Genomic DNA, 25,770 nt, shown 5'->3' on the forward strand with positions numbered 1-25,770 from the left:
CAAAGGTATCCCATGCACTACAGAGTTTGCGTTCATTCACTCATCTATTTATTTGTTCAACAAGTACCCTGAGCATACGTCATGTACTGTCCCGAATGTCAGAGATACAGTAATAAAAACAAAGGTCTACTGTCAAAGGATTTACATTCTATCAGGAAGAAGTTTAAAGTAGTAAAAACCACGAATGTTGTGTTTTATATGTCAGAGAGTGCTAGTCTGTTCAGATTCATAAATGAGTGGCAGAAAACCCAGAGAAGCAGGATATTAGCAAGTATAAAATCTGAGGTCAGGCAACCACAAAAGGGTAAGGCCTTTCTTTGGCCCATTCTGTCATATTGCTCTGCTCACAGGTCTCCATTGCTGAAGTTGCCTCATGGTCCAAGATGGCTGCTTCATCTCTAACCATCACATCTGCATTCACATCAGAAGCAAGGAACGAAGAGGCAGAAAAAGCACACGCCCTTCCTTACAAATTCATATCCTTGAAGTTGCTAGTACCTCTTCTATAATCTCTTTGCCCACATGTACAGAGAGTGAGAGCTGGAAAGTGCATTCTTATTTCCAAGTGGCTATATTGCTAGCTAACATCCAGGGGCTCTCATGCGTCTATGAATAGGTGGACTACATACAGGAGATCCAACTGGAGAGTAACTTTTGAGAAAAGAACTGAGGAAATAAAGCACAATTTGATCTCAGGGCGTCCTAGCCCTCAAGGTAGAAATAAGCTCACTGTATCCAGCTACTTCTTTCCACAGTACCACAAAATACGTATGATTGTCCCCATTAAGAGAAAGAAACAAGCTTTCAGAAATGTTAAATAACTTTTTCAAAGCCCTAGAGGTGATGTTCCAAGTCTGTCTGTAACATCAGACTGACTGACTGGCTGCATCTCATCCAGCCATACTAGCTTTCAAAGAGGAGTCAGCCCATGTTTCAAAACGAGGGGAGTCTGTTCTCTCCGCAGAGGCAAGAGAAGAAAGTTCTACAGAGGAAGCTCCCAGCTGGCATCGCAGACAGACGCCCAAGAGCTCCCAGCAGCAGAGCTCTGTCATGCCGTCAGTTTGGGGTGAGTTGGGGAGACAGCCGTAGTATACGGATCTTAGGAGTTGAGAATTGAGTTCTAAAACTGGTTCAGTTATAACTGCGTTCTGAGCCAACTGCCGAGCTTGTTTAGGTCTGAGCTGCGTTATGGTGAAGCGGGTAAACACAGCTCTTTAGGCTATTAAATGAGATGATGCACAAACAGCACTTGACAAATGGCCCAAGTTCAGTAATGTTTCAGGAAAGGTAAGCACATGGATGAGAGCCCCGCCCCACGACATCCAAATCCGCAAAAGTGACAAAGGTGGCCTGAATCCAGCTACCCCCTGCCTCTGTCTCCCGAGAGAGTCGAGATCACCATCAGCTTTAGGCTTCTCTCCCTGTCTCCTGCCACAGCTAAGAGCATCCGGGCAGAACACAGCATCCTTTCTTCCTTAGGAACCCCTGAGCAGCCCCCAGGCTCACAAAGAACACGCTCCTAGCTCCTCCCTCTCAGCCCATCCTGACTTCGTGTTTCTCCCCTGACATCACCATCTTCCACCTCCCAGATCCCAAGGCTAGTGACATGACAGCTCCTTCTCTCCTATTGCCTCAGACCAGCTGGCTGTAAAGCTCTATTATTCTTCTGCCAAGCCTCCCCACCAATGCTTTCCTTCCCGCCTGCCCTGTTCCCAGCTGACTCCAGTTCATCTTAATTAACTTCCAGCTAAAGAACAAAAGTCACCTTTTAATGGACCATTTCTGCTCCTGTTTCTTATTGCTTCCCTTTGTTCCCTAATTTTCCACCCCAGAATTTAAACCTCCCTTGGTTTAACCCCAAACACTGTCTCCAAGTGGACGCCCCCATTATTCACCCTGCACCTGTGTGACAGTCCAGCTCTTCTCAAATGTGATTTGCGTTACTCATCTCCATGACTCTCCTACCACCAGAAGGGCTCACACAGTTGATTCACCTCCCACAAATACACCTGGTTTAAATGCCTCCTTCTCCAGGAAGCCACCCAGGCAATCCATCATCTAAAACACTGGGCTGTCTCCTCCTAAGTCTTACCATGAGTAGCACTTATGGTATCTTATGTAAGCTTTTATTTGGGCTGCACCTTATTCATCTATCCAGCTAAAGACCCTGTGACTAAGGAGACACCCAATAACAGTTGCATCATACAGCATTTTGTCCACAAAATTACCTCACTGTGTTGCATTTACATGTCTTTGTAATGTGTGTCCATCTGACACCAGACTTACTGACATAAGGGACCAGGCTCAAGTTGGGGTCCTGACACAGGCCCTCATCAAATGTGCACAAATGAAAAGGGATCACGGTGTGAGTCTGAATCCAGGAAAAAATCTCCCATCACTTCCATTGCACATCTTCACTGTAGGCAAGAAGCAGTCCCACTGTTCCAAGAGAAAATATGAGAAAATCAAAGCACGGTGCTCCCTCTGGTAAAGTGACACTTTGGATGACATCCCTCATGAGCTGAATGTCCAAGACCAGGGATATCGCCCAAGAAGTCCAGCGGGAGAGGAGCACGTAGATCAGAAACGCCTGGAGCAACACTGAGTGTGTTCAGGCAACTCGGTGTCTTCAAAGCAAACAGGATAACAAACTACTCGCCTCTGTAAAGTGCACACATGCTGAGGAGAGCTCAGTCCTTTCTCTCAAAAGAACCATTTATAGTAAAGAGAATGAATTCATTGTTTTTAGAAGTGGTGAAATGCTTCTAAGCAAGCAAAACGCAGACCAGTAGAATCTTGTCCCCCGTGATTCAAAAGCTCCGTGCCACGGCAGAAGTCATTCTATGCACCCATGTACAAAGTGCCTCCTCCTTTGTGAAGATGATATAAACACACAGAATCATCAGATATTTCATTTTTAAGTGAGCCAGTTTATTATCAGGCAATATAATCTAAGTCTAGGCTTTTATGTATGTGGTAATGTTTTGTAGAAGTAATAGATTGAAGTTGTCATGCTTAAGCATATGGTGTCACATAGGTGATATATTAATTTGCAGATGCCCAGAAAGTCACAGTTTGAGAACTGAAACATCATTGTACCTCCTCTTGTCTCTTCGCGGAAAACTGATGGATAAATCCTCCAGGTTATTCTTTATATTTTGTGCTTCCCTCAGTGGCTCAGTTGGTAAAGAATCCGCCTGCAATGTGGGAGACCTGGATTTGATCCCTAGGTTGGGAAGATCCCCTGGAGAAGGGAACGGCTACCCACTCCAGTATTCTGACCTGGAGAATTCCATGGACTGTATAGTCCATGGGGTCACAAAGAGTTGGACACGACTGAACGACATTCACATTCTTTATATTTTAAGTAAAATAGCAACATAAATGACGGATGAGCACATCCTTTGAGGTTTGTTTCATTTTCTTTCTCAGTTCCTAAAATTTGCATGTCAGACAACTCAAGGAAATGAAAATTCTCATCATCTTAAGTAGTCTCTTTAAAATCACATAAAGTTTTATTTTGTGTATACATAAACAGCCCCATCTTCCCTCTCCACTTAAACTGGCCCAGCAGACTTCAAAGTGTAAACTCTGTGCTTCAGAAATGTGACTCATTTTTCCTTCCTGGGAGGACCACTTTTCACCTTCAGACTTAACTCTCCCGCTTAAGCCAGTCCCAAGGGAGGGAAAGCAAAGGGGTGTGATGCACGGCTGTTACGGTCCCTCCCTGGTGGGTCATGAACGTGCCCACAGCCTGCAGGTGATAAGGCAGCTGCCCAGACTCTCAGGATGTGCTCCATTACAATCTACATCCCTCACTACCTGGGACGAGGCACCAGTGCCCACAGAGGTCGGTGTTGGTCATCCCTGGTTACCAGGTAGCCACCGCTGCCTCCAGCTTTCCTTTATACAGACATACACACGTGCACACGATGTACAGACATATATTCCATATCACACATCAGTCTTGTACCAGAAGCCACAGATCACAGCCCGTTGAAACTGACAACCACTCTCAACTGAGGAAACAATCCTATCAGAATGTGACGCTGCAGAGAACCACCCAGCATCTACCTCCCTTGTCTTCCTCGTAACAGAAATCAACTTTATTTCATTGGGGAAGCCCCTAGCTCAGGTCTATATTTCTTAGCCTTTCTAGTAGCCAGGGTGACCAACAACGTATAAGTGAAAGTCGCTGGGCGGGACTTGGAAAAGCCTGCTTGAAGAGGGGACGGTGGCATGGGCCCTTTTTGCCTTTCCCTCCTTCTTCTTGATTCTCGTCTAGGACATGGATGTGACGGGTGGGTGGAGCCAAGCAGCTATTCTGGGGACCAAGCAAATTGTGAAGACTCAAGCCAAGTGAACAAGTGCCAATAACCAGTTGCTTCTGGGTTTTTACTACATGTGAAAATGAATATGCCTAACAAATATTCTTCTATGTGTCTCATGTTCTGTTACTAATAGATAAATGTATCTCACAACTGACACAAAAGAGAACCTGAAAGATCCAGAAGAGGAAGGAGAAAACCACTGGAGGAAGGTCTCAAGGGGAGGAGATCATGTCAGTATCAAAGGGATACAAGAAATACACTTGATAAAGAAGCAATTTTCTTCCTCAAAAATAGGGACATAGGAAGAGAAGAATGTTGAATAAATATTTAGTGAGACCCCACTGAAGCATCTTTCAGACCTGGAAATCAGAAGTTAAACGTTAAGTGGGGGGTCAGATTCTCAGTAACAATTAGAATATGCAGAAACACACCAAGAGGAAGGCTGGTGTGGCTGAAGACCCGGCACGCATCTGCATCCATTCTCATCTGTACAGCCCCAGGTTGCAGCCAGCGGGAAGCCAGCCTGGTGCAAGCTGACCACCCGGGGGCTCAGCAGTCAGATGGACCACAGGTGAGCCCCAACCTCACCCTGGCTCACTCCTGTACCTGTTAGATGGGGATGGTCAGCCCCAGTGCTTGGGCTCAAATCCAGCTCTTCCATTCACTAACCAGTGACCTAGAGAGACTCCCAAATGTTCCAGTCTTACTTTCTGTGCCTGTAAAAGTAGAGAGGCCATAATGTCGGCTCCTGGGTTGGTCATCATGGTCATGAGGAATAAGTTACCTGATACACATAAAACCCCTGAAGAAAGGAATGGTAACCCACTGCAGTATTCTTGCCTGGAGAATTCCATGGACAGAGGAGCCTGGTGAGCTACAGTTTGTGGGAATCGCAGAGTCAAACACGACTGAGTGGCTCACACAAACACACATGTGCACGTGCACTTAACACCAGCGTCTGGAATGCACTCTACAGGTGTCATCTCTGGGTATTACTACCTAGCAAGCTAGATGATCTATACACAGTACTTAGTCCAGCAGGGATGAAAACAGGAATCAATGGCCACCAGGGAAGAAAGGCAATTTGGAACTTAGAAGGGCTGACCCAGAGCCTGGGGAAGCGAGAAAGGGCAATGGGTGTGACTCCCTGGAAGGGCCCAGTCACCGAGGAGAGGTGGTCTGGGACTGCGGGCTATAGTCATGCTCTATACATTTCAGAGAAGGCGACTTCTTTAACCACAGGCTTCCCATGTAGCTCAGCTGGTAAGGAATCCTCCTGCAATGATGCAGGAGACCCCAGTTCAATTCCTGGGTTAGGAAGATCTCCTGGAGAAGGAGATCTACTCACTCCAGTATTCTGTCCTGGAGAATTCCATGGACTGTATAGTCCATGGGGTTGCAAAAGCTGGACATGACTGAACAACTTTGACTTTCAAAAGGAAAAGGCCAAAGGATGAGGGACATGTTCCCAAGTTTCTTGACCCTAAAGGGGTCCTCCAGGGGCGCCAGGAACTCTCCTGCTCTGATTGGAAACAGGGGACAAAGTAAAGTGGCATCCAAGCCCCACAGCCACTGAGCACAGGCATGACCTCCACCCCCAGAGGCTGGCGGAGGAGGGATGATGTCCGGGAGGTGGTCTGGCTGAGCGCAGAAAGGCAGGGAGTGCAGATGAGACTGAGGAGGGATCTGAGAGGAGCTCTGAGATGGCAAGAGCCCTGTGGCTGGATGGGGGCAGGGACACACACCTCTAGCCTGAAGCAGAGGCTGGGGGGCGCGGGGTATGGGGAGGCACAGAGATGGGGTAGAGACAGGGGCGGAGCCAGGGTGCCACCCTCCCTGAGAGACCACACCTCAGAAAGTCAGTCGTAGACCCTGTGGGTCCTCCTGGCCCACCAGTCCCACTTTTAGCCAAATCCTCCTGTCTTCACAGCAGGCAGGCTAAGGATGCGATGCTGGCTGAAGCCGGGACCAGCAGAGCCAGGGCCTGGGTAAGTCCCAGGAAGAGAAACCTAGCAGTGATCAGACTCGACTTGGTTTGTTCTTGGCTTGCAAACACAAAAAACATTTAAAAATAAATTAGAATGCCAGCTCTAAGGTTAAACACAATGTTTATAATTAACTAACTAATTGAAGTCACTCAGTCGTGTCCAACTCTTTGCGACCCTATGGACTGTAGCCCACCAGGCTCCTCCATCCAGGTATTTTCCAGGCAAGAATACTGGATTGGATTGCCATTTCCTTCTCCAAACACAATGTTTAGTTGTTTAGAAATATGACTTAAGATACCTTAAAAAGTTATAAAAAGAAGGCCTGGAACCTGACAAAATAGGATGTCCAATTATTAACAAAGGAGTGAGTCTAGAGTCTGGCAACATGAGGGCTCCTGGGAATCAAAGCCTGAACATTTCAGGACCACATGCGCATCTCTGAGGTGGTTCTGTTGGGTTCCCTGCACCAAGGCATCCAGGACTGGCTCTCACTGCCCCCAGGTTCCATCCCTGAGACGGCACGGATGCTGAGCCCAGGGCGATGCTGGCAGACAAAGGACCCAGGCGGTGTTATCCAGGAGTGTCAGGTCTCACTGGAACCAGGTGGGTCTGGCACAGACAGAACTCCTGGCAGGGAGGAGACAGCTCCTGCCAAAGAAGAGACAAGCAGTAGCTGCAAAGACACAAGGCAGAGAAGTGCTGAGCCTCGGAGAGGCCAGAGGCCCCGTGCCCTGGCCAGGAAGGAGGGCGGTGCGGGCGGCTTGGTGGGGTGCAGTCATGGCTGCAAGGTGTCCAAGCAAGCGGGAGACAGTGAGGCAGGAAGAGGAGGGGTGTTCAGAGGATGTGGGGGACCCCAACCTGCCATCTTCACAGTGTCCTCCAGGCCCACTGGCACCGGGGTACCATTTCTCACATCTGAGCTGGACCAGACTGAGGCTGGAAGGAGAGGAAGATGCTCTTCTCACTAGATCCTGGAACTTATGCAAAATGAGATTACCCAGGGCCCAGAGGACCAGCCTACAGGAAGAACCATCCCCCAGTGTGTGCAGAGCTGGCCCTCATCAGGCCTGTTCCCAGCCCATCCCACTCACGGTCTCTCCTCTAGCTGACGCAGAGCCACACCTTGGAAGTCAGGGAAAGGGCAGGGCTATAGCCTGAGCTACCCTGGAGACTCTGAGTTCCAACCTCAGTTCTGCCCGCATGTCCAGCCATCTCTGACTGCCTGAAGACACGGGGGAAAGTGCAGGTGAGATGGTGCTTCGCAACCAGGGCCATGTCTGGGGACATGCTGTGCTGTCATCCCCAGGCTGGGGGCGCTGCCGAATGAGACACAGGACAGGCTCTGCTGAAAGAGTGATCCACCCCAAAATGAAAAGAATGCAGGCTTGTGAAACCCAAGGTAAGGCCAGAAAACCCATGGTCGTTCAGCCATATGTATTGTTCAGTTGCTCAGCTGTATTTGACTCTTTGAAACCCAATGGACTGCAGCATGCCAGGCTTCCCTGTCCTTCACTATCTCCCTGAGTTTGCTCAAACTCATGTCCATTGAGTCGGTGATGCCATCCAACCATCTCATTCTCTGTCATCCCCTTCTCCTCCTGCCCTCAATCTTTCCCAGCATCAGGGTCTTTTCCCACCAATATTTAAAAATCAGCTATTCCCAGGGTGGATTTCACTCAGCCCAATGATTCCCTTTAATTTCAACATTAAATCAAAGCATTCTTTAGCTGGTGTACATTCATCCCTCTTAAGTGTTCTCACATCCAGTATTTATAGAGATGTGTCTATTATGCAATCAAGAATCCAATGCCCTTTAAACAGTCTCCCCATGGTACTTTTACCTGTACTCAGAGACTTCTCTATGACCCCCAACCAGAGCAGTCCCCTCTCCTGGACCCATGGTTGCTACCTCTCCTGAGATGCCCACCTACCAGGCCTATGAATGCCACAGGCACCATGAGCTCACTTCCGAGACTGATGGGCACCCAATGGGAGAGACTCCATTGGGCCAATCTGGTACCTCCCACTGAGTTCAAGCCTCACACCTCTGCCCAGAAGATGTGACAAAGCCCTCGGTCCAATCATCTTCTAGTCTGTGGGCCTCATGACAACTCATATTTTGATGAATGCATTTAAAACAGGAGGGATGGAGGAGGTGGGAGGATGGGCATGCAGCAGGATGCTGGGCTGAGAAGCTCAGAAAGGACTTGGGGAAGGGCTTGCCCTTTGGAGGAACATTCTCTGATTGGGCAGTTCTTGGGGTCTGCCCCTTTGGGTCCAGGAAAGGAATTCAAACAAGCAAAGGTGGAGAAACCAACACAATATTGTAAAGGAATTATCCTCCAATTAAAAGTAAATAAATTCTTTTAAAAAGAAAGGAATCAGACCTAACACCATACACAAAGATATACTCAAAATGGATTAAGACCTAAATGTAAGACCAGAAACTATAAAACTCTTAGAGGAAAACATAGGCAGAACTCTTGACAACAAAAACCAAAGCAATATCCTCTATGATCCACCTCCTAGAGTAATGGAAATAAAAGGAAAAGTAAACAAGTGTGACCTGATTAAACTTAAAAGCTTTTGCACAGCAAAGGAAACTATAAGCAAGGTGAAAAGACAACCCTCAGAATGGGAGAGAATAATAGCAAATGAACCAACTGACAAAGGATTAATTTCCAAAATATATACGCAGCTCATACAACTCAATACGAAGAAAACAAACCCAATCAAAAAGTGGGGAAAAGACCTAAATAGACATTTCTCCAAAGAAGACATACAGATGACTAACAAACACATGAAAAGATGTTCAACATTGCTCATTATTAGAGAAATGCAAATCAAAACTACAATAAGATATCACCTCACACCAGTCAGGATGGCCATCAAAAAGTCTACAAACAATAAATGCTAGAGAGGGTATGGAGAAACAGGAACCCTCTTGAACCACTGGTGGGAATGTAAATTGATACAGCCATTATGGAAGACGGTATGGAGATTGCTTAAAAAACTAGGAATAAAACTACCATATGACCCAGCAATCCCACTCCTAGTTATATACCCTGAGGAAACCAAAATTGAAAGAGACACATGTATCCCATTGTTCGTGGAAGCACTATTTACAACAGCTAGAACATGCAAGTAACCTAGATGTCTATCGACAGATGAATGGATAAAGAAGTTGTGATACATATACACAATGGAATACTTCTCAGACATAAAAAGGAATGCATTTGAGTCAGTTATAATGAGGTAGATTAACTCAGAGCCTATTATACAGAGTGAAGGAAGTCAGAAAGAGAAAGATAAATATCGTATACTAAAGACTAGAGATCTCTTCAAGAAAATTAGAGATACCAAGCGAACATTTCATGCAAAGATGGGCTTGATAAAGGACAGAAATGGTATGGACCTAACAGAAGCAGAAGATATTAAGAGGTGGCAAGAATACACAAAGAACTGTACAAAAAAGATCTTCACGACCCAGATAATCACGATGGTGTGATCACTGACCTAGAGCCAGACATCTTGGAATGTGAAGTCAAGTGGGCCTTAGAAGGCATCACTACGAACAAAGCTAGTGGAGGTGATGGAATTCCAGTTGAGCTATTTCAAATCCTTAAAGATGATGCTGTGAAAGTGCTGCACTCAATATGCCAGCAAATTTGGACAACTCAGCAGTGGCCACAGGACTGAAAAAGGTCAGTTTTCATTCCAATCCCAAATAAAGGCAATGCCAAAGAATGCTCAAACTACCGCACAATTGCACTCATCTCACACGCTAGTAAAGTAATGTTCAAAATTCTCCAAGCCAGGCTTCGACAATACGTGAACCATGAACTTCCTGATCTTCAAGCTGGTTTTAGAAAAGGCAGAGGAACCAGAGATCAAATTGCCAACATCCACTGGATCATTGAAAAAGCAAGAGAGTTCCAGAAAAACATCTATTTCTGCTTTATTGACTATGCCAAAGCCTTTGACTGTGTGGATCACAATAAACTGTGGAAAATTCTGAAAGAAATGGGAATACCAGACCACCTGACCTGCCTCTTGAGAAATCTGTATGCAAGTCAGGAAGCAACAATTAGAACTGGACATGGAACAACAGACTGGTTCCAAATAGGAAAAGGAGTTCGTCAAGGCTCTTTATTGTCACCCTGCGTATTTAACTTCTATGCAGAGTACATCATGAGAAACTCTGGACTGGAAGAAACACAAGCTGGAATCAAGATTGCTGGGAGAAATATCAATAACCTCAGATATGCAGATGACACCACCCTTATAGCAGAAAGTGAAGAGGAACTAAAAAGCCTCTTGATGAAAGTGAAAGTGGAGAGTGAAAAAGTTGGCTTAAAGCTCAACATTCAGAAAACGAAGACCATGGCATCTGGTCCCATCACTTCATGGGAAATAGATGGGGAAACAGTGGAAACAGTGTCAGACTTTATTTTTGGGGTCTCCAAAATCACTACAGATGGTGACTGCAGCCATGAAATTAAAATAAGCTTACTCCTTGGAAGGAAAGTTATGACCAACCTAGATAGCATATTCAAAAGCAGAGACATTACTTTGTCAACAAAGGTCCGTCTAGTCAAGGCTATGGTTTTTCCAGTGGTCATGTATGGATGTGAGAGTTGGACTGTGAAGAAAGCTGAGTGCCGAAGAATTGATGCTTTTGAACTGTGGTGTTGGAGAAGACTCTTGAGAGTCCCTTGGACTGCAAGGCGATCCAACCAGTCCATTCTAAAAGAGATCAGCCCTGGGATTTCTTTGGAAGGAATGATACTAAAGCTGAAACTCCAGTACTTTGGCCACCTCATGCGAAGAGTTGACTCATTGGAAAAGACTCTGATGCTGGGAGGGATTGGGGGCAGGAGGAGAAGGGGATGACAGAGGATGAGATGGCTGGATGGTATCACTGACTCGATGGACGTGAGTTTGTGTGAACTCCGGGAGTTGGTGATGGACAGGGAGGCCTGGCATGCTGCGATTCATGGGGTCGCAAAGAGTTGGACACGACTGAGCGACTGAACTGAACTGAATGCATATATACAGAATCTAGAAAGATGGTACCAAGGAACTTATTTTCAGGGCAGCAGTGGAGAAACAGACATAGAGAACAGACTTAGGGACATGGGGAGAGGGAAGGAGAGGGTGAGATGTATGGAGAGAGTAACATGAAAATTTATATTTACACGTAAATTTACATGTAAATTAGATAGTGAACAGGAATTTGCTGTATGGCTCAGTAACTCAAACGGGCTCTGTATCAGCCTAGAGGAGTGGGATGGGGAGGGAGAAGGGAGGGACGTTCAAAAGGGAGGTTTATATGTATACCTGTGGCTAATTCATGTTGAGGTTTGACAGAAAACAGCAAAATTCTGTAAAGAAATTATCCTTCAATAAAAAAATTAATTAAAAAAAAAAGAATCAGAGCAGCAAGAATGGCATGTCCATGGAAACCACCCAAGAAGAGGCAGTGGGAAGGAGGGAGGCAGAGGGAAGACCTGGACCTGGTCTCGCCCCCAGGCTCAGACATGACGTGATGGCTCTGAGGCCCAGGGGGCACCATCTTCCCCGAGCTGCCTCCTGAAGCCCCCCAACACCCGGAGGAGAGAAGTAGGCACCGCACTGATGACCCCCAGGTTTAGAAGCCCAGCATTCCCTTTTATGATGAACCCTGTATTCTTTATCTCAATATTATGGAAACACATGCACTCAGTGTGTCACAAGAATATACCAACTTTACACATCATTTTTTGAATGTATTAAGTTCAAGGTTCCAGTCAATCACCCACAAACTATCTCTCTTAACAAAATTGTACTATTCATACTTACTGACCATCTGTTCTCAATCCTGTTACACACTGAAAGTGACAGTTGCTCAGTGGTGTCTCACTCTCTGTGACCCCTGAACTGTAGCCCACCAGGCCCCTCTGTGCATGGAATGGTCCAGGCAAGGATACTGGAGTGGATTGCCATTCCTTTCTCCAGGGGATCGTCCCAATCCAGGGACTGAACCCAGGTCTCCTGCATTGCAGGCAGATTCTTTACCATCTGAGTGACATATTACACATTATCAGACATGAAACTCAGCAGCAGGTGAGAGCATGCAGACCAAAGTGGGGAGAGGATGCTCCTCCAGGGACCTTGCTCACTGCCACTTCCAGCGAGGTCAGGAGACCTCCTGAAGGGCAAGAAGCCAAACTCAGACATACATCACCCAGCAATCGGGCAAGGGCTGTAAAACTTTATGTGGGCATTCATAAAGGTGAGGGAGCGTGAAATATTATTTTTCTTTTGATGATCCTTATTAAAGGTGAGCAGAGCACATTCTGAGAGAAGTTTCCAGCAGGCTATCTGATGAGGGATTGACCTGAAGTGAGAGTGAGCAGGGCAGACAAGCAGTGCCCCAACTCTGAGCCACCGGAAAACAGCAATCTGCTTCCCAACTCAGCATCTCGATCCAAGCATTCATTGTTATGTTCTCCATAGAATAAAAATATTTCAACCTAATATATAAATTTACAAATTTGTTACAAATTTAACAAATCTCTGCTTTGGAATTCCAAATTTAAAAACGTTGACTAAATAAAAGAGATTTATCAACATACATGGATAAATTACTCTAGGTCAAAAGGGACAGATTAAACAACACATTTAAAAGAAATGACAGGCAGACCTTGGAGACACTGCAGGTTTGGTTTAGGCCACCACAATCCAGCAAATACCACAATTACAGGGGTTACATAATTTGGGGGGCTTCTCAGTGCATATAAAATTATGCTATACTGTAGTCTATTAAGTGTACAATAGCATTATGTCTAAAAATGTACATGTGATGTGAAGTTACTCAGTCATGTACAACTCTGAGACCCCATGGACTGTAGCCTGCTAGGCTCCATTCATGGGATTCTCCAGACAAGAATACTGGAGTGGGTTCCCAATTCCTTCTCCAGGGGATCTTCCCAACCCAGGGATCAAACCTGAATCTTCCGCACTGCAGACAGACTCTTTACTGTCTGGGCCACCATGGAAGCCCAAAAATGTACATATCTTAATTTTAAAAAGATTGTTGCTAAAAAAAAAAATGCTATCATCTGAGCCTTCAGTGACTCATAATCTTTTTGCTAGTGGAGGGTCTGAAATACTGCAAGAATTACCAAAATGTGACACAAAGACAGAAAGTGAGCAAATGCTGTTGGGACAATGGTACCAACTGACTTAGTGCAGGGTGGCCACAAACCTTCAACTTGAAAAAAACGCAGCATCTGTGAAGTGCAGTCAAGTAAAACGCAATAAAATTGTGGCATGCCTTATAAACTTTGAAAACAGCTTAGGCAACACTGAATTTTTTAAGTTATATGAATACCTAAAAACACTCATACAACTTGATTATAGAATCATTAATATTCCAAAGAGTAAATGGAAAAAAAGACAATTAACCAAGGAAGAAATCTAAGCTATTAAAGCACAAAGTCTCTAGTTTATTAGCTGAACTAGGAAGCAACCACAAGGACCATCTTTCACCACCCTAAATCCATGGGGTCTTTCTCCAAGTGCAGCACAGGTTACTTACCCGCTCTGGGTGAGGGATATGTCAGTACAATCTTTCCATGAGGTTTTGTGTATCAGTGAGGATGCTTTTGGTCCCATTTCATCTTGACTCTGCAGTGGTATTTCAAACCCTCCCAATATCACCACAATAACAGTGGGTGTCCTTGGGGGCAGAAGACCTTGTGGGGAAATGCTGGGCTCTGTGGGGCTGAGAGTGGGCACCCCCCGGCGATGGTGTTTCACACACACCCTTCCCATCGCAGCCTCCGTCTCCCCTCCGTGAGGGGCCTGCACCATGCCAACCCTAGTGCCCCTCCGGTTATAACGGGTCCAGCTACAAATTCACAGCAGACACCTAAATGAAAAGATGGCACGCACCTGTTTTTGATGTGCTGTGGGGAACCCAGGCATCGAAAGCTGCCGTGGACCATGATGGCAAGCCTTGTGCACACAGCCTCGCACTCCTCCATGCTGTGGGAGACAAGACCAGGGGTGAGCCGCAGCCCCAGACTCAGGGCTTGAATCAACAGGGGGATGGGCGAGGAGAGACACGCCATTACTGAAAATCAGCTGACTTTCCATATAGGAACCTCCCAGAACTCAAAACAGCACTCTGGAAATGGTTAAGGCTTCATTTACATGGCCAACTACACGATTAACTAAAATATAGTGGTCTTTCCATGTCCTAGGAAAAACTGTTACTGAATATATAGGAGAAAACCTTTTAGCAATAGCACAAAAATGCAAAATAGATCAGAAAGACCTTCATAAACATGTGGAATTCTTATGAAAAGAAAGATTTACTGATGGAAAATGAAATTTTGAATCAGTGGGAAGATATATAAGAAAGAGGGAAAAGAACAAATACAGTTTAAATGAGAAATTGTTTTAAAAAATCATTATAATATAAATAATATAATGTAAGTATAAAATGTAACAAGTATAAATTTTGTATAAACTATAAACAAAAGTCATACTTTAATACAGTATGTTATATATAAAAAATAACAATGTAATTTATAACTTAGCTTGTAATATAATTTAATATTATGTTGATATGAAGTATGTTATCAAGATTTAAAATTTACAATTATATCATTCTAAATATATAAAAGTATAATATAAATTTTAAGAAGAATTTAGTATAATACTGATCAAAAGTTTATCACTCCCCACAAGAAAAACTGTAAACAATTTAAAAAATACACTTTAACACTATTTAGAGAGAGGTAGAAAAAGGTCAAACAAGAGAGAAGTAAAATAAGACTCATTCCAGAAAATATTAACATTTTCTTAAATAATTAAAAAGAGACAGTATGCTAAGGAATTACAAGGAAGATCTTTGGAACAAAATATGACAGTGCAGATGAGACATTAGTATTTTAAATACAGACTAGAGCATGGAACGTGACTCCACGCATAAGAGCAGTGGAATAAACTGTGAAGGGAAGTTTTATGTACTTGACAATGAAAAGCTACAAACTTCTAATAAGTATGTCAAAACACAGCAAACTAACACTTAAAAACCTGCAACAAACACAAAGGGTAATATTTGATGCACTTATTATAAAGAACTCGTGTGTGTGTGCTAAGTTGCTTCAGCCGTGTCTGACTCTTTGCGACCCCATGGACTGTAGCCCGCCAGGCTCCTCTGTCCCTGGGATTCTCCAGGCAAGAACAGCGGAGTGGAATGCCAGGCTCTCCTCCAGGGCATCTTCCTGATGGCAGGAAAGAAGTCACAGGGATCGAACCTGCAACTCGTGTCTCCTGCATTTGCAGGCAGGTTCTTTACCATGAGTGCCACCTCAGAAGCCCACAGAACTCATACATACAACTATAAAAATAAACAAAAACTCAAGAGAGAAAGGGTAAATAATATATAGACTTTTCAAAAAAGTCATTTATGGGTAATAAACATACCAATAAATTACAAACGAAACCATCAGATAAGTGATCTTAAAACTATTTTCTAGCCTGACAGGCATTTGTCACATATACCTGTGTGTGTTACAGATAAAAATTCTTTTTCCCTCCATCTCCTATGTGAATAAAAACAATAAATAGATCCAAAAAAATACTCCCAAAGTTAGACACTCTCTCAATAATTTTAAACAGGTCAGTGTATATATGACTGTTAGGAAGAAAACACTGGCATACCTTGGTGAAAAACAATTTGCCAAAAATTCCTTTCCTAGGGACTCACCTTAGCAAAGAAATACAGAAAATATGAATGCATTTAACAACTTATTTATAACTGTAAAAAATCTAGAAACAGGTTCCACAATAGAATAATACAGAAACATAAATGAGGGTACATCCATATGTGCGTCAGCCACTGAAATGAGGGTTTCCAAAGTCAATTAATTGGATATGGAAAAGGTAACGATTTAGCAATGGTAAAATGACAATGCACGTTAGGAAAACTGCACATATATGTTTAAAAAAAACAGTAAGGAAAAGCACAAAAGAAGTATGACTATCAAATACCTGAAAAGTGAAGTTACTGGTGGAATTTCTCTCCTTCTTCTACCGTGTTGTATTATACAAATTCTAAAGAAAGTATGGTAGTTTTCCTAATGGGGAGTTGACACAAAACAGTGTGCTCGTCCGGTCAGTGTACGTTCTTATCAAGATTATACTGGTCAGCCTTCCATGCAGCCACAGGGGGACACGCAGCCAAACAGGTCAGTGTGAAGGACAAATTACGAGTCACATTGAAGGGGGCAAGCCACTTGCCCTGGGTTTTGGATCTTTCCACTTCCCATAAGCTGCGATGTGGATACAGCTACTGAGTCAACTCAACACTGAAGATAAAGAATGAGTGACTTGGTGGAAAGAATCGGAGTCCTTGGATGACCCTTGGCTCTGACACAGCCCCCCCGTGTGAACTGAGAATGCAGCAGAGAAATGTTTGTCTGGTCTGGGCCACTGTCATTTGGGGTCTTTGTTACAGTAGCTTAACATGAAGTCTCAGGGCTATTCACATCCCAAGTATGCTTTATATATTTTTCTGTGCATATGTTATCTTTCTCTATTTTTCCTAATTAATTTCAGTTTAAAATAACCATATCATTTTTTATTATGAGTGCATAGTAGGTGTCTCAGAAAAGACAATGGCACCCCACCCCAGTACTCTTGCCTGGAAAATCCCATGGATGGAGGAGCCTGGAAGGCTGCAGTCCATGAGATCGCTGAGGGTCAGGGTCGGACACGACTGAGCGACTTCACTTTCACTTTTCACTTTCATGCATTGGAGAAGGAAATTGCAACCCACTCCAGTGTTCTTGCCTGGAGAATCCCAGGGGTGGGGGAGCCTGGTGGGCTACCGTCTATGGGGTCACACAGAATCGGACATGACTGTAGTGACTTAGCAGCAGCAGCAGCAGCAGTAGGTCTCTAGTTAAAGTGATAGAATATCTAGTCACTTCTATATGACCTTCCTAAACACAACACCCCAACAACAACTGATATTATTCAGGCCGCAGAATAACGACTTGCAGTTTCCAATTGCCTGAGTATCTGCTATCAAACAACTATGCTCCAGAAACCTGGGATTCTATAGAGTCTTGACCCAGAGGCAGAGATTTGAGATGCTGATGGTCTTCAGCATCAGGAAGGATACACAGAGTCAAGGTTCTACACAATGAAAGGAATCTCTGACCATTCATTCAAACATAAACACTATGCTGTTTATTTTTGGTGATTAAGCAGATGGGGACAGAACTGGGTCAGGTGACTCAGAGCTTTAAGTATTTATATGGTAAATCCCCTACAGACAAACCTTCAAGTCAAAAACTTTCAAAGACACAAACATGCGTTCACATGTCCAATCATGTAAGTTAGCTCACGTGTCTGCATACACTGTCGTGTGCACGCATCCTCTACACACAACTGTGCTTTCGTGTACCACACAGTGCGGGATACAGTACAGCAGTGCAGCATGTTTATTCCAAGCCCTGGATGTCCAGGAGCAAGTGTAAACGCAGTGGTGATGTAGCTGGCATTACTGTACTTTTCAAGGTACTGTTCTGTAAGATTAAAAATGTTTTATTTTTGTGATTTTTGTTTATTATTCATGCGACAAGTTATAGAAACTTATATAGTATAGTACTACAGACCTGATTGTGTTAGTTGGGTACCTAGGCTAACTTTTTGGACTTATAAACAAATTGAACTTACAAATGTGTTCTCAGAATGGAACTCGTTTGTATACAGTGGACATCCTATGGTGAACTTCTCAGATCAGTGTCTGATGAGTGAGGAGGAAGCAGTTCTGGCCCTCTTGGTCGGGCTGATTTTAATTTCTCATAAAACGTAAATCAGGACCCAGCACTCCTACTTCTGTGCCCTACCCCTGCTCTCCACCACAGTCCCATAGGATAAGGACTTGGAGAGGGGGCAGATGGACTCCTAATTAAAAGGAAACTCTAGTTCAGAGACTTCCTAGAATCAGGGAATCAATCCAAGGCTGCCTTGCTCTCCATTGTCAGTCATTTAGACCTTCGTGTTGTGTGACTACAGACAGATTTTTGGAAATAACGATACATCATTAATGTGAGACCAAATGAACAGGAGGATATAAAAAAGAAATTACAGTGGTATTTGGTCTTTCTGAGAGCTGTCTGCAATAATTATATGTTACATAAGAATTATAAAGACCTTTTAACGTGACACCTGAGTTCCCAATCTTAGAGCTTAGGGGACCTAAGTACTGCCAGAATGACAATAGAAATCAGAGTTCCCAGGACTGGCAGAGAAAGATGGTCACTGGAAGAAGGAATGTATTATGATAAAGCAAGGGATTTGCCGAATTTATCTTACTTCAATGTAACATTTTATTTTCTGAATAGAAAATGAAAAAAGACAAAAAAAAAAGCATACTCAGGACTTTCAGCTAACAGCCATACTGCCAGGGGTAGTCATGTTCAAAAGACAATTAAGAAACTGGAGAAAGTGAACAAAAATGATATGTTTCAGAATTCTGGAAATTGACCAAAAGCATAGGACAATAAGAGAAACAGTTACAGTTGACAAACTGCTGATCCAGGATAAGAAGGGGAATGGGCTGTGGCATCCTGGCTTGCAACAGGCAGCTCCTAGCAGGGGGCCAGGCCACGAGCATCGGCAGCTTCTCTGCCCTGTGGAAGGATGCGTGCCTTGTGCAGGGCAGGGCAGAGCCCACACCTGTCAGCCCTGTCCCGCTGTAGACTCCACAAGCAGGAAGGGCCAGCAGCCCAGCACCTGGCCTGTGGCTATGTCACGCGCGGAGCCTGTGAGGCTCCGTGTACAGCACTAGAGGTTGGAGAAGTCCAGGCCAGCCACTCACGCCACGTGAGCCAAGAAGCCTTACACTTGCCATCCACATGCACCCTACACAGACTAGAGGGAACAGGAAAGACAAAACCAGGCCGACTAGAAAACGGCCTGAGCTGGGAGAGCCCCGCCTTGGCCACACTCAGGTGACAGCAGAGACCGAATCCTTGTAGACCTGCTGCTGCTGCTGCTAAGTCGATTCAGTGGTGTCTGACTCTGTGAGACCCCATGGATGGCAGCCCACCAGCCTCCTCTGTCCATGGGATTCTCCAGGCAAGAATACTGCATTGGGTTGCCATTTCCTTCTCCAGAGTCCAGCAAAGGCTCTAACTGGCAACTCGCCCGGACAAAAACAGCGTGGCTCCAGAAACACCCAGGCTTCAAAAAATGAAAACAAAGTTGAAAAAAACAACTAGACAGAAGCATCAGGAGCTGCTCACTGCAAGAAACATGAACAAAACCCAGCTAGAACACACAGAGATCTACATCCAAACACATCAAAGTCAAGCCGTTGAAAGGCACTGAGAAATCTGGACAGAGCCAGACAAAACTCAGGACATCCAGGGAGCAGCGGAGCTGTTAGCAGCTGGCTTCTTATAAGAAGCAACACAGGTGAACAGACAGCGAGGAGAGATGTTCATTCCAAAAATGTGAGTTAAAACCACACATCACCAGGACGGTTACAAACAGGAAGACCAGCAGTGTTGATGGCAGCCTGGAGATCCTGGAAACTTCCATCAGTGTTCCTGGGATTAAAAGATGATTGACACTTCGGAGAAGAGCTCTGCAGCTTTCTAAAGTGCTGAACACAAGTTACCATACCACCCAGAAAAAGACCGCTGAGAGAACTAGAAACGTGTGTCTGGACAAAGATATGTGTGCGGCTGTTGACAGCACTCTGCACTGAACAGCTGAGTGTAGGAACCATCCAAAGGGCCAGGACCGGGGAGTGGGCAGCAAGCACTGTCCTGCTGCCCAGGGGACACAGCTCACTGCTGGGTGCCGAGTGGTGACTCTCAGACAGAGGACAATGACAGAGTCACAAACAAACGATCACAGGTCACATGACTCCATGTGGATGGAACATCCAGGAAAGGCACATTGATGGAGACAGAGAGACTGCAGTGGACGGGGGTTAAGTGAGAACCCTCCAAAGCGATGGAGATGCCCTGAACTGGGTCTTGATGACGAGGCACAGGGCTGTGGTGACGAAAAACACACAGGAAGGTGCACTTAAAGTGGGGAAATCACATGGTACATAAATCACACCTCAAAGAACCTTTTTTTAAATGGCAGTGGGTAGTCTGACAGTAAGGGCTTCCCTGCTGGCTCAGCAGTAAAGAATGCACCTGCCAATGCAAGAGATGCAGGAGACCCAGGTTCAATCCCTAGGATAGGAAGATCCTATGGAGGAGGAGGTGGCAACCCACTCCAGTACCCTTGCCTGGAGAATCCCATGGACAGAGGAACCTGGTGGGTCCACAGGGTCCTAAAGAGTCAGACATGACTGGGCTATGGAGCGTGAGGTCTGACAGTAAAAAAATTCAGGAAAGTCGGACAGCAGGCACAGCATCACCGAGTGCTGCTGTGCCGTTTAGTCGCTGAGCTGTGCCCGGCTCTCTGCAACATTATGGGCTATAGCATGCCGCTGTCCATGGGATGCTACAGGGAAGCATGTTAGAGTGGGCTGCCATTTCCTTCTCGAGGGGATCTTCCTGACCCAGGGATTGAACTCAGGTCTCCTGCTTGGCAGGTAGATTCTTTGCCGCTGAGCCACCTGGGAAGCCCATCACTGAGCGAGTGTAAGCTAGAAAAACACAAAGAGGAAGCAGTGGTGTGAACAGCATCCCTCCCCGATGAGGGTCAACCCGCCGGGACCCGAGGGCGGCCCCCAGCCCTCCCAGCGGAATTAGTTCTAGTAATAGCATTCCCGACACGGGTCTGTGGGCCTGGACTGACAGCGCCTGGTGTTATTTTTCCAGGAACTGACACTGCTGCAGTCATCGGCAGTGTCTCCCAGGACCCCCTCGGAGACCTCCCATCTTGAGTGATGGGCTGGCTTTGTGTTTCACTTCTAGCAACAAGGAGCAGGCCACTCAGTCCAGCTCAGACCTATCCATTGAGGAAATTTGGGAGACACTCCTCAGGGCCCCTCCTCCCTCACAGGTCTGGTTAGGAATCCCCAGCCTGCAAGATCCTGGCTGGTCTTGACCTGGGCCTTTGCCCACAGCTGTGTTTTCATGAGCAACCCCGCATAATGAGGGCCCTCCGCCCCCAGAGGCAGAGCTGGCTGGCTTGTCAGCTGCTATCAAGCAGAGGGTTCCCAGGTCCGTGTGTCTCTCCTGTGCCCACAGGTCTCTGTCTGAGTCTTTGGCATCCCCGGGGTGACCCAGGCTCAGGGGACCAGATGACTTTGCTGATGCGGGGTGCTTCTCTCTGACTCATGAGTCTCCTGTCTTCTGGAAGCATCCAGGAAGCCCATACGCCAGATCTGTAAGCTTCCAAGTAAGGAAGAATCCCAGATCCTTCACCGTTGCTAACATTTTGCTCCTGGCATATTTGACTTCCAAGGCAGAAGAAACCACCTCTAAACTCTAAAGCCTGATCTCCACTGTAGGACATACAGTGCCATGTATAAAACAGACCACCAATAAGGCCCTACTGTAGAGCACCGGGAACTCTACCCAGTACTCTGTGAAGACCTTTATGGGAAAAGAATCTGAACACGAGGGAGTATATGTACGTATAACTGATTCACTTTGCTGTACAAGAGAAACTAACACAACATTGTAAATCAACTATATCCAATAAAAATTAAACAAAATAATAAATTTTAAAAGAATGCTGATGAGCCAAATCACTGTGTTCACTCTCCCTCCGTGAGTTTAGGAAACCTAAGAACTGCGTCCCTCTGCGGCCTGGAACAGTGCAGCATAAAGCCAAAAAGAAGCCAACCATGTGAAAATCTCACTACAAGACTAATTCTGTGAGGAAGAAAATACGAGACCCTATTTAGAAACGTGCTGAGTTTTCATTTCAGCTAATTCTCCTGCTGGAATAAAGGGGCTGAAATTGGTCGCAGAAGGGCCTGAGGAGGATGCCTGGCTCTTCAGACATGACTGACAGACAGAGTGTGGTCAGTGAGGGCCCACTGGCTGCAGAGTCCCAGCGGGGCCACGCACCGGGGGAACGGCCTGGTCAGTGTCCCGACCTCCGTCAGGGGGTGACACGTGGCATCTGTGTGGCAGTGCTGTGTGGGGCACTGCACTCGGTTGGGGAGCCACTGGGCTCACCTGTGGGAGCTCAGGACCACAGCACAGCCCTCCTCAGCCTCCTTCCTCAGTGCCTCCCACAGGTGCCGCTTGGAGCAGGGGTCCATGCCTGAGCTGGGCTCGTCCTGAAGGAGAGAGAACAGAGGGTGAGGGGAGGGGGAGAAGGCACTCGGGAATACACTCCCCGGAGCAAGGGTGCAGGCTGGGGGAAATCCAGCCCCGGCTCCAGCCCATGCACTATGCTCAGCAGGCACCAGCACCCCTCAAGTCTGCTGGGCTCCCCTTGGAATCCTGGGGAGGCAGACCTTCCCTGATGCACCCCAACCTCTTTATAACACCAGAAGCATCTACCCTAGAAGATATACAAGAGCAGAAACAGGCTTCATTGGTTTCACAACATCAAGGACAGTGAAATCTCTTTTAAACCGGAAGCTTCCTCCTTCAACAAACACCCAAGCACTTCTTCTCTGAGCCCCTTTAGAGAGAGCTATGTGTAAGCTGCCTGATGCATTTCTGTGCTCTTGCGGTCAGGGAGTACCGAACATATTTTTCTTAAGAGCTGAGGTCATCCACTGCCCCAAAATCACATGACACGGTGAATAGTTACAAACCAACTAAGTGGAAGGCGTGATTGGCCACTGTTCCCTGAGAGAGTCGGAGGCATCACTCCACATTTCCACACAAGTGTCGGCAGCAGGACACTTGTCCTGTCTCTGGGGAGGATGCTGAGCGTCCTTCAGCGTACCTCCTCCACCAGATGCACACACTCACAGTCACCCCTGTCACTAACACTTCACGTGGAGGATTTCAAGGGTGACTTCAAGGACTCCGAAAGACACACACTGTTGTCAAGGACCACTTCAGATGAGGAGGAAACATGCACAGGACTTGTGAGTCCCCACCCAGGTCACCGCCCAAGCACGGGAGACCTAGCGCGCTGAGAGTGGGATCGAGGACCAAAGTCCCAGCCAATGCAGGATATGCAGGGCAAGGCTGAGTGGAGGATCCTGCTGAAGGCAGGGAACAGCCCCGCCGGGAACGCTTTAAGGCAAGCCAGACTCTCCTCTTGTAAGGAAAAGGCCTTCTGCAAACTGCAAAATCACGCAAGCGTAAGCTTTGGTTACCCGGTTTCAGAAGATGGATTACACAGTCGTCTTTGATTCCAGACCTTGGGAAAAAGCAAGCTTAGTGCAAGTAAGAGGAGAATCCAGCTCAGATTCCAGAAGACACTCCACGATGGGGCCCTTTCTTCAACGCAGGTCTTCTGAATCTCCCTTAAGTCCCCCCACTGAAACGCTGCCTCCACTGAACAAACAATAACAGGCAAAGAAAGGCTGTCTTTTGTCTCCCATACTGTTCCATGTTCCTCAGATGTCCTTTCAGTGCAAAACCCTGGGAGGTCCTTTAATGGTTAGAATCCAGTCTATGGCCCACAAATAATGACTTCTTTTTATTATTTAAATGATACTACTCTTAGCTATTTTTGAAATGCAAAACAATTGGCTCTGTTTATTGACACCTGGGCCACCTCTAACTCATGCTTCTATCCGCCAAACTGGATTAATTTCAGTGCCCATGTGGATTATAGGTGGCCCTGTCTCAGGTCCACTGTCTGTGCTCTGCTCTCCTGCTGGACGCCCTCCTCTCCCCCGCAGGTTCTTCCTTCCCCAAGACCCCCACCCTCAGATTCACCACAGAGTCCCTATAGCTCTGACCATCGTATCTGCAGGAGAAGACTTAAAGCAACAGGCCAGAGGACAGGCGTGCTTTGGATTTCAGATTACAAGTGGGCTCTGGTATTCTTTTAAAAATATTGTCTTTAGTGTTAAGATTTTATGGAATCTTCAATTGGATAAATAAAAAGGACTCCAAAGAGTCTGCTTTGTCTCAGTAAAATTCCAATGGTATTATAGATTCTGTTTGGAAAATGTTGATTCAGGGCAAAACATTTATTAGTTCAGAAAGTGACATTGCAAATTTTGAACATCCTCCCCGGAGGACCTCTGATAGATCAAAGCATTTTATTTGGAGACACTGGCATGTCACTGCTCCATCCACTACTCACCAGTAAGAGAAGGTCAGGTTTCCCCAGCAGGGCCAGGGCTGTGGACAGCTTCCTCTTGGTGCCCCCACTGTAGGTGGCCACGGGTTTGTCCACGTGGGCTTCTAGGTGGAGGCGTCTCACGAGGTCTCCAGCCACCTGGAAGAGAGGAGCTCTCTGTAAGGGCACCCCATTCACCAAGGGCCCCCCCGACACCTGTTTCTGGGCCTGGAGCCCTGCTGCCTCCTGCCCTGCCCACACCCACACTCAGCCCTGCTCCTGAACAACCCCCCATGACACAGGGATGCTGGGAATGAACAGGTAGGAGCCCCCCTGGACAAAGCTGGGTTTTTTGAGCCTATGAGTTACGGAATTGATGGCCAGAACCCTGAGCTCAGGTCTTAGACTCAGGGAGCAGCAAGGGCCATCAACATGGGGTCCAGCGTGGGTCAGACACACTTCCATGCTGAGGTGAGCAAACACAGGTGAGCCAAGCAAGGACAAAGATGGAGCTGAGGAGGGCAAAACCTGAGGAGAGGAAGCTTCAGGGGACAGAGGAGCAAGCGGGAGCCTTCAGTATGCCAAGAAAGGAAGACTCTTCCCCAGAGACTGCACTCCTGGTTCAGTTTAGAAAGAAGAAGAGTGGGTGTCCTGTTTATCTGCAACCACTGAGCACCCTCTGATCAGGTCCAGAGGATGCTGACTGCCTATCACCAGAGCACCTCCAGCCCCAGGGGCATCCCAGCCCCCGGTATTTCAGGCACGGTCACCGCTCCTCTTCCCCCTCCACCTTGCAGCCTGTCACACTTTTATATCTCCTGAAAGCCCCAGATCCTTTCCTTCCCTCCCAGCAGAAAACAGCTTCCCCCCACCACCTTAGCTGCTTCACACTCTTTCTGTCTAATTCCTGGCTGCACTGGCTCCTCTGGGGGCCAAGATGAAGAAACGTGTGCTTTCAACTATGCATGATTTTAAAATGTTGTAAACATTTTACAAGAGTTAAATTTTATTTAACTCTTGTGATCCTAGAAGTATTAACATAGATTTGTTTCTTTCAATATCATCATGTAACTGAACTGGTCAAAATCGTACCTCAATTCAAACATCAGAGAAGTGGGAAAACCTCTATAGGACTCTGGGGGTGAGCTAATAAGTGTGTGTTCTAAATAACCCAATAGAGCACAGTTTTAAACTCATACATACACTTTTTTTTGATAAATGCATAAAAGTTGGGATAGTAATAATAACAGTGGTAATTGCAATGA

At 46.1% G+C, this 25,770-nt stretch overlaps 1 protein-coding gene across 1 annotated transcript in view; it reads right to left on the reverse strand.

The window, feature by feature from the left end:
* The window catches only part of ABCA13 (ATP binding cassette subfamily A member 13), a 335,950-nt gene that overhangs the window by 14,310 nt on the left and 295,870 nt on the right, over nt 1-25,770 (reverse strand). The window contains exons 43-45 of the mRNA XM_070787451.1: nt 24,530-24,664; nt 22,486-22,589; nt 14,258-14,350 (exon numbers count right to left, since the gene is read on the reverse strand). Coding sequence (XP_070643552.1) covers nt 14,258-14,350; nt 22,486-22,589; nt 24,530-24,664 — 332 coding nt within the window. The remainder of the gene's footprint in view (nt 1-14,257; nt 14,351-22,485; nt 22,590-24,529; nt 24,665-25,770) is intronic.

Source organism: Bos indicus, chromosome 4 (genome assembly GCF_029378745.1).
Source record: "Bos indicus isolate NIAB-ARS_2022 breed Sahiwal x Tharparkar chromosome 4, NIAB-ARS_B.indTharparkar_mat_pri_1.0, whole genome shotgun sequence".
In the NCBI taxonomy this organism is placed as follows: domain Eukaryota; kingdom Metazoa; phylum Chordata; class Mammalia; order Artiodactyla; family Bovidae; genus Bos; species Bos indicus.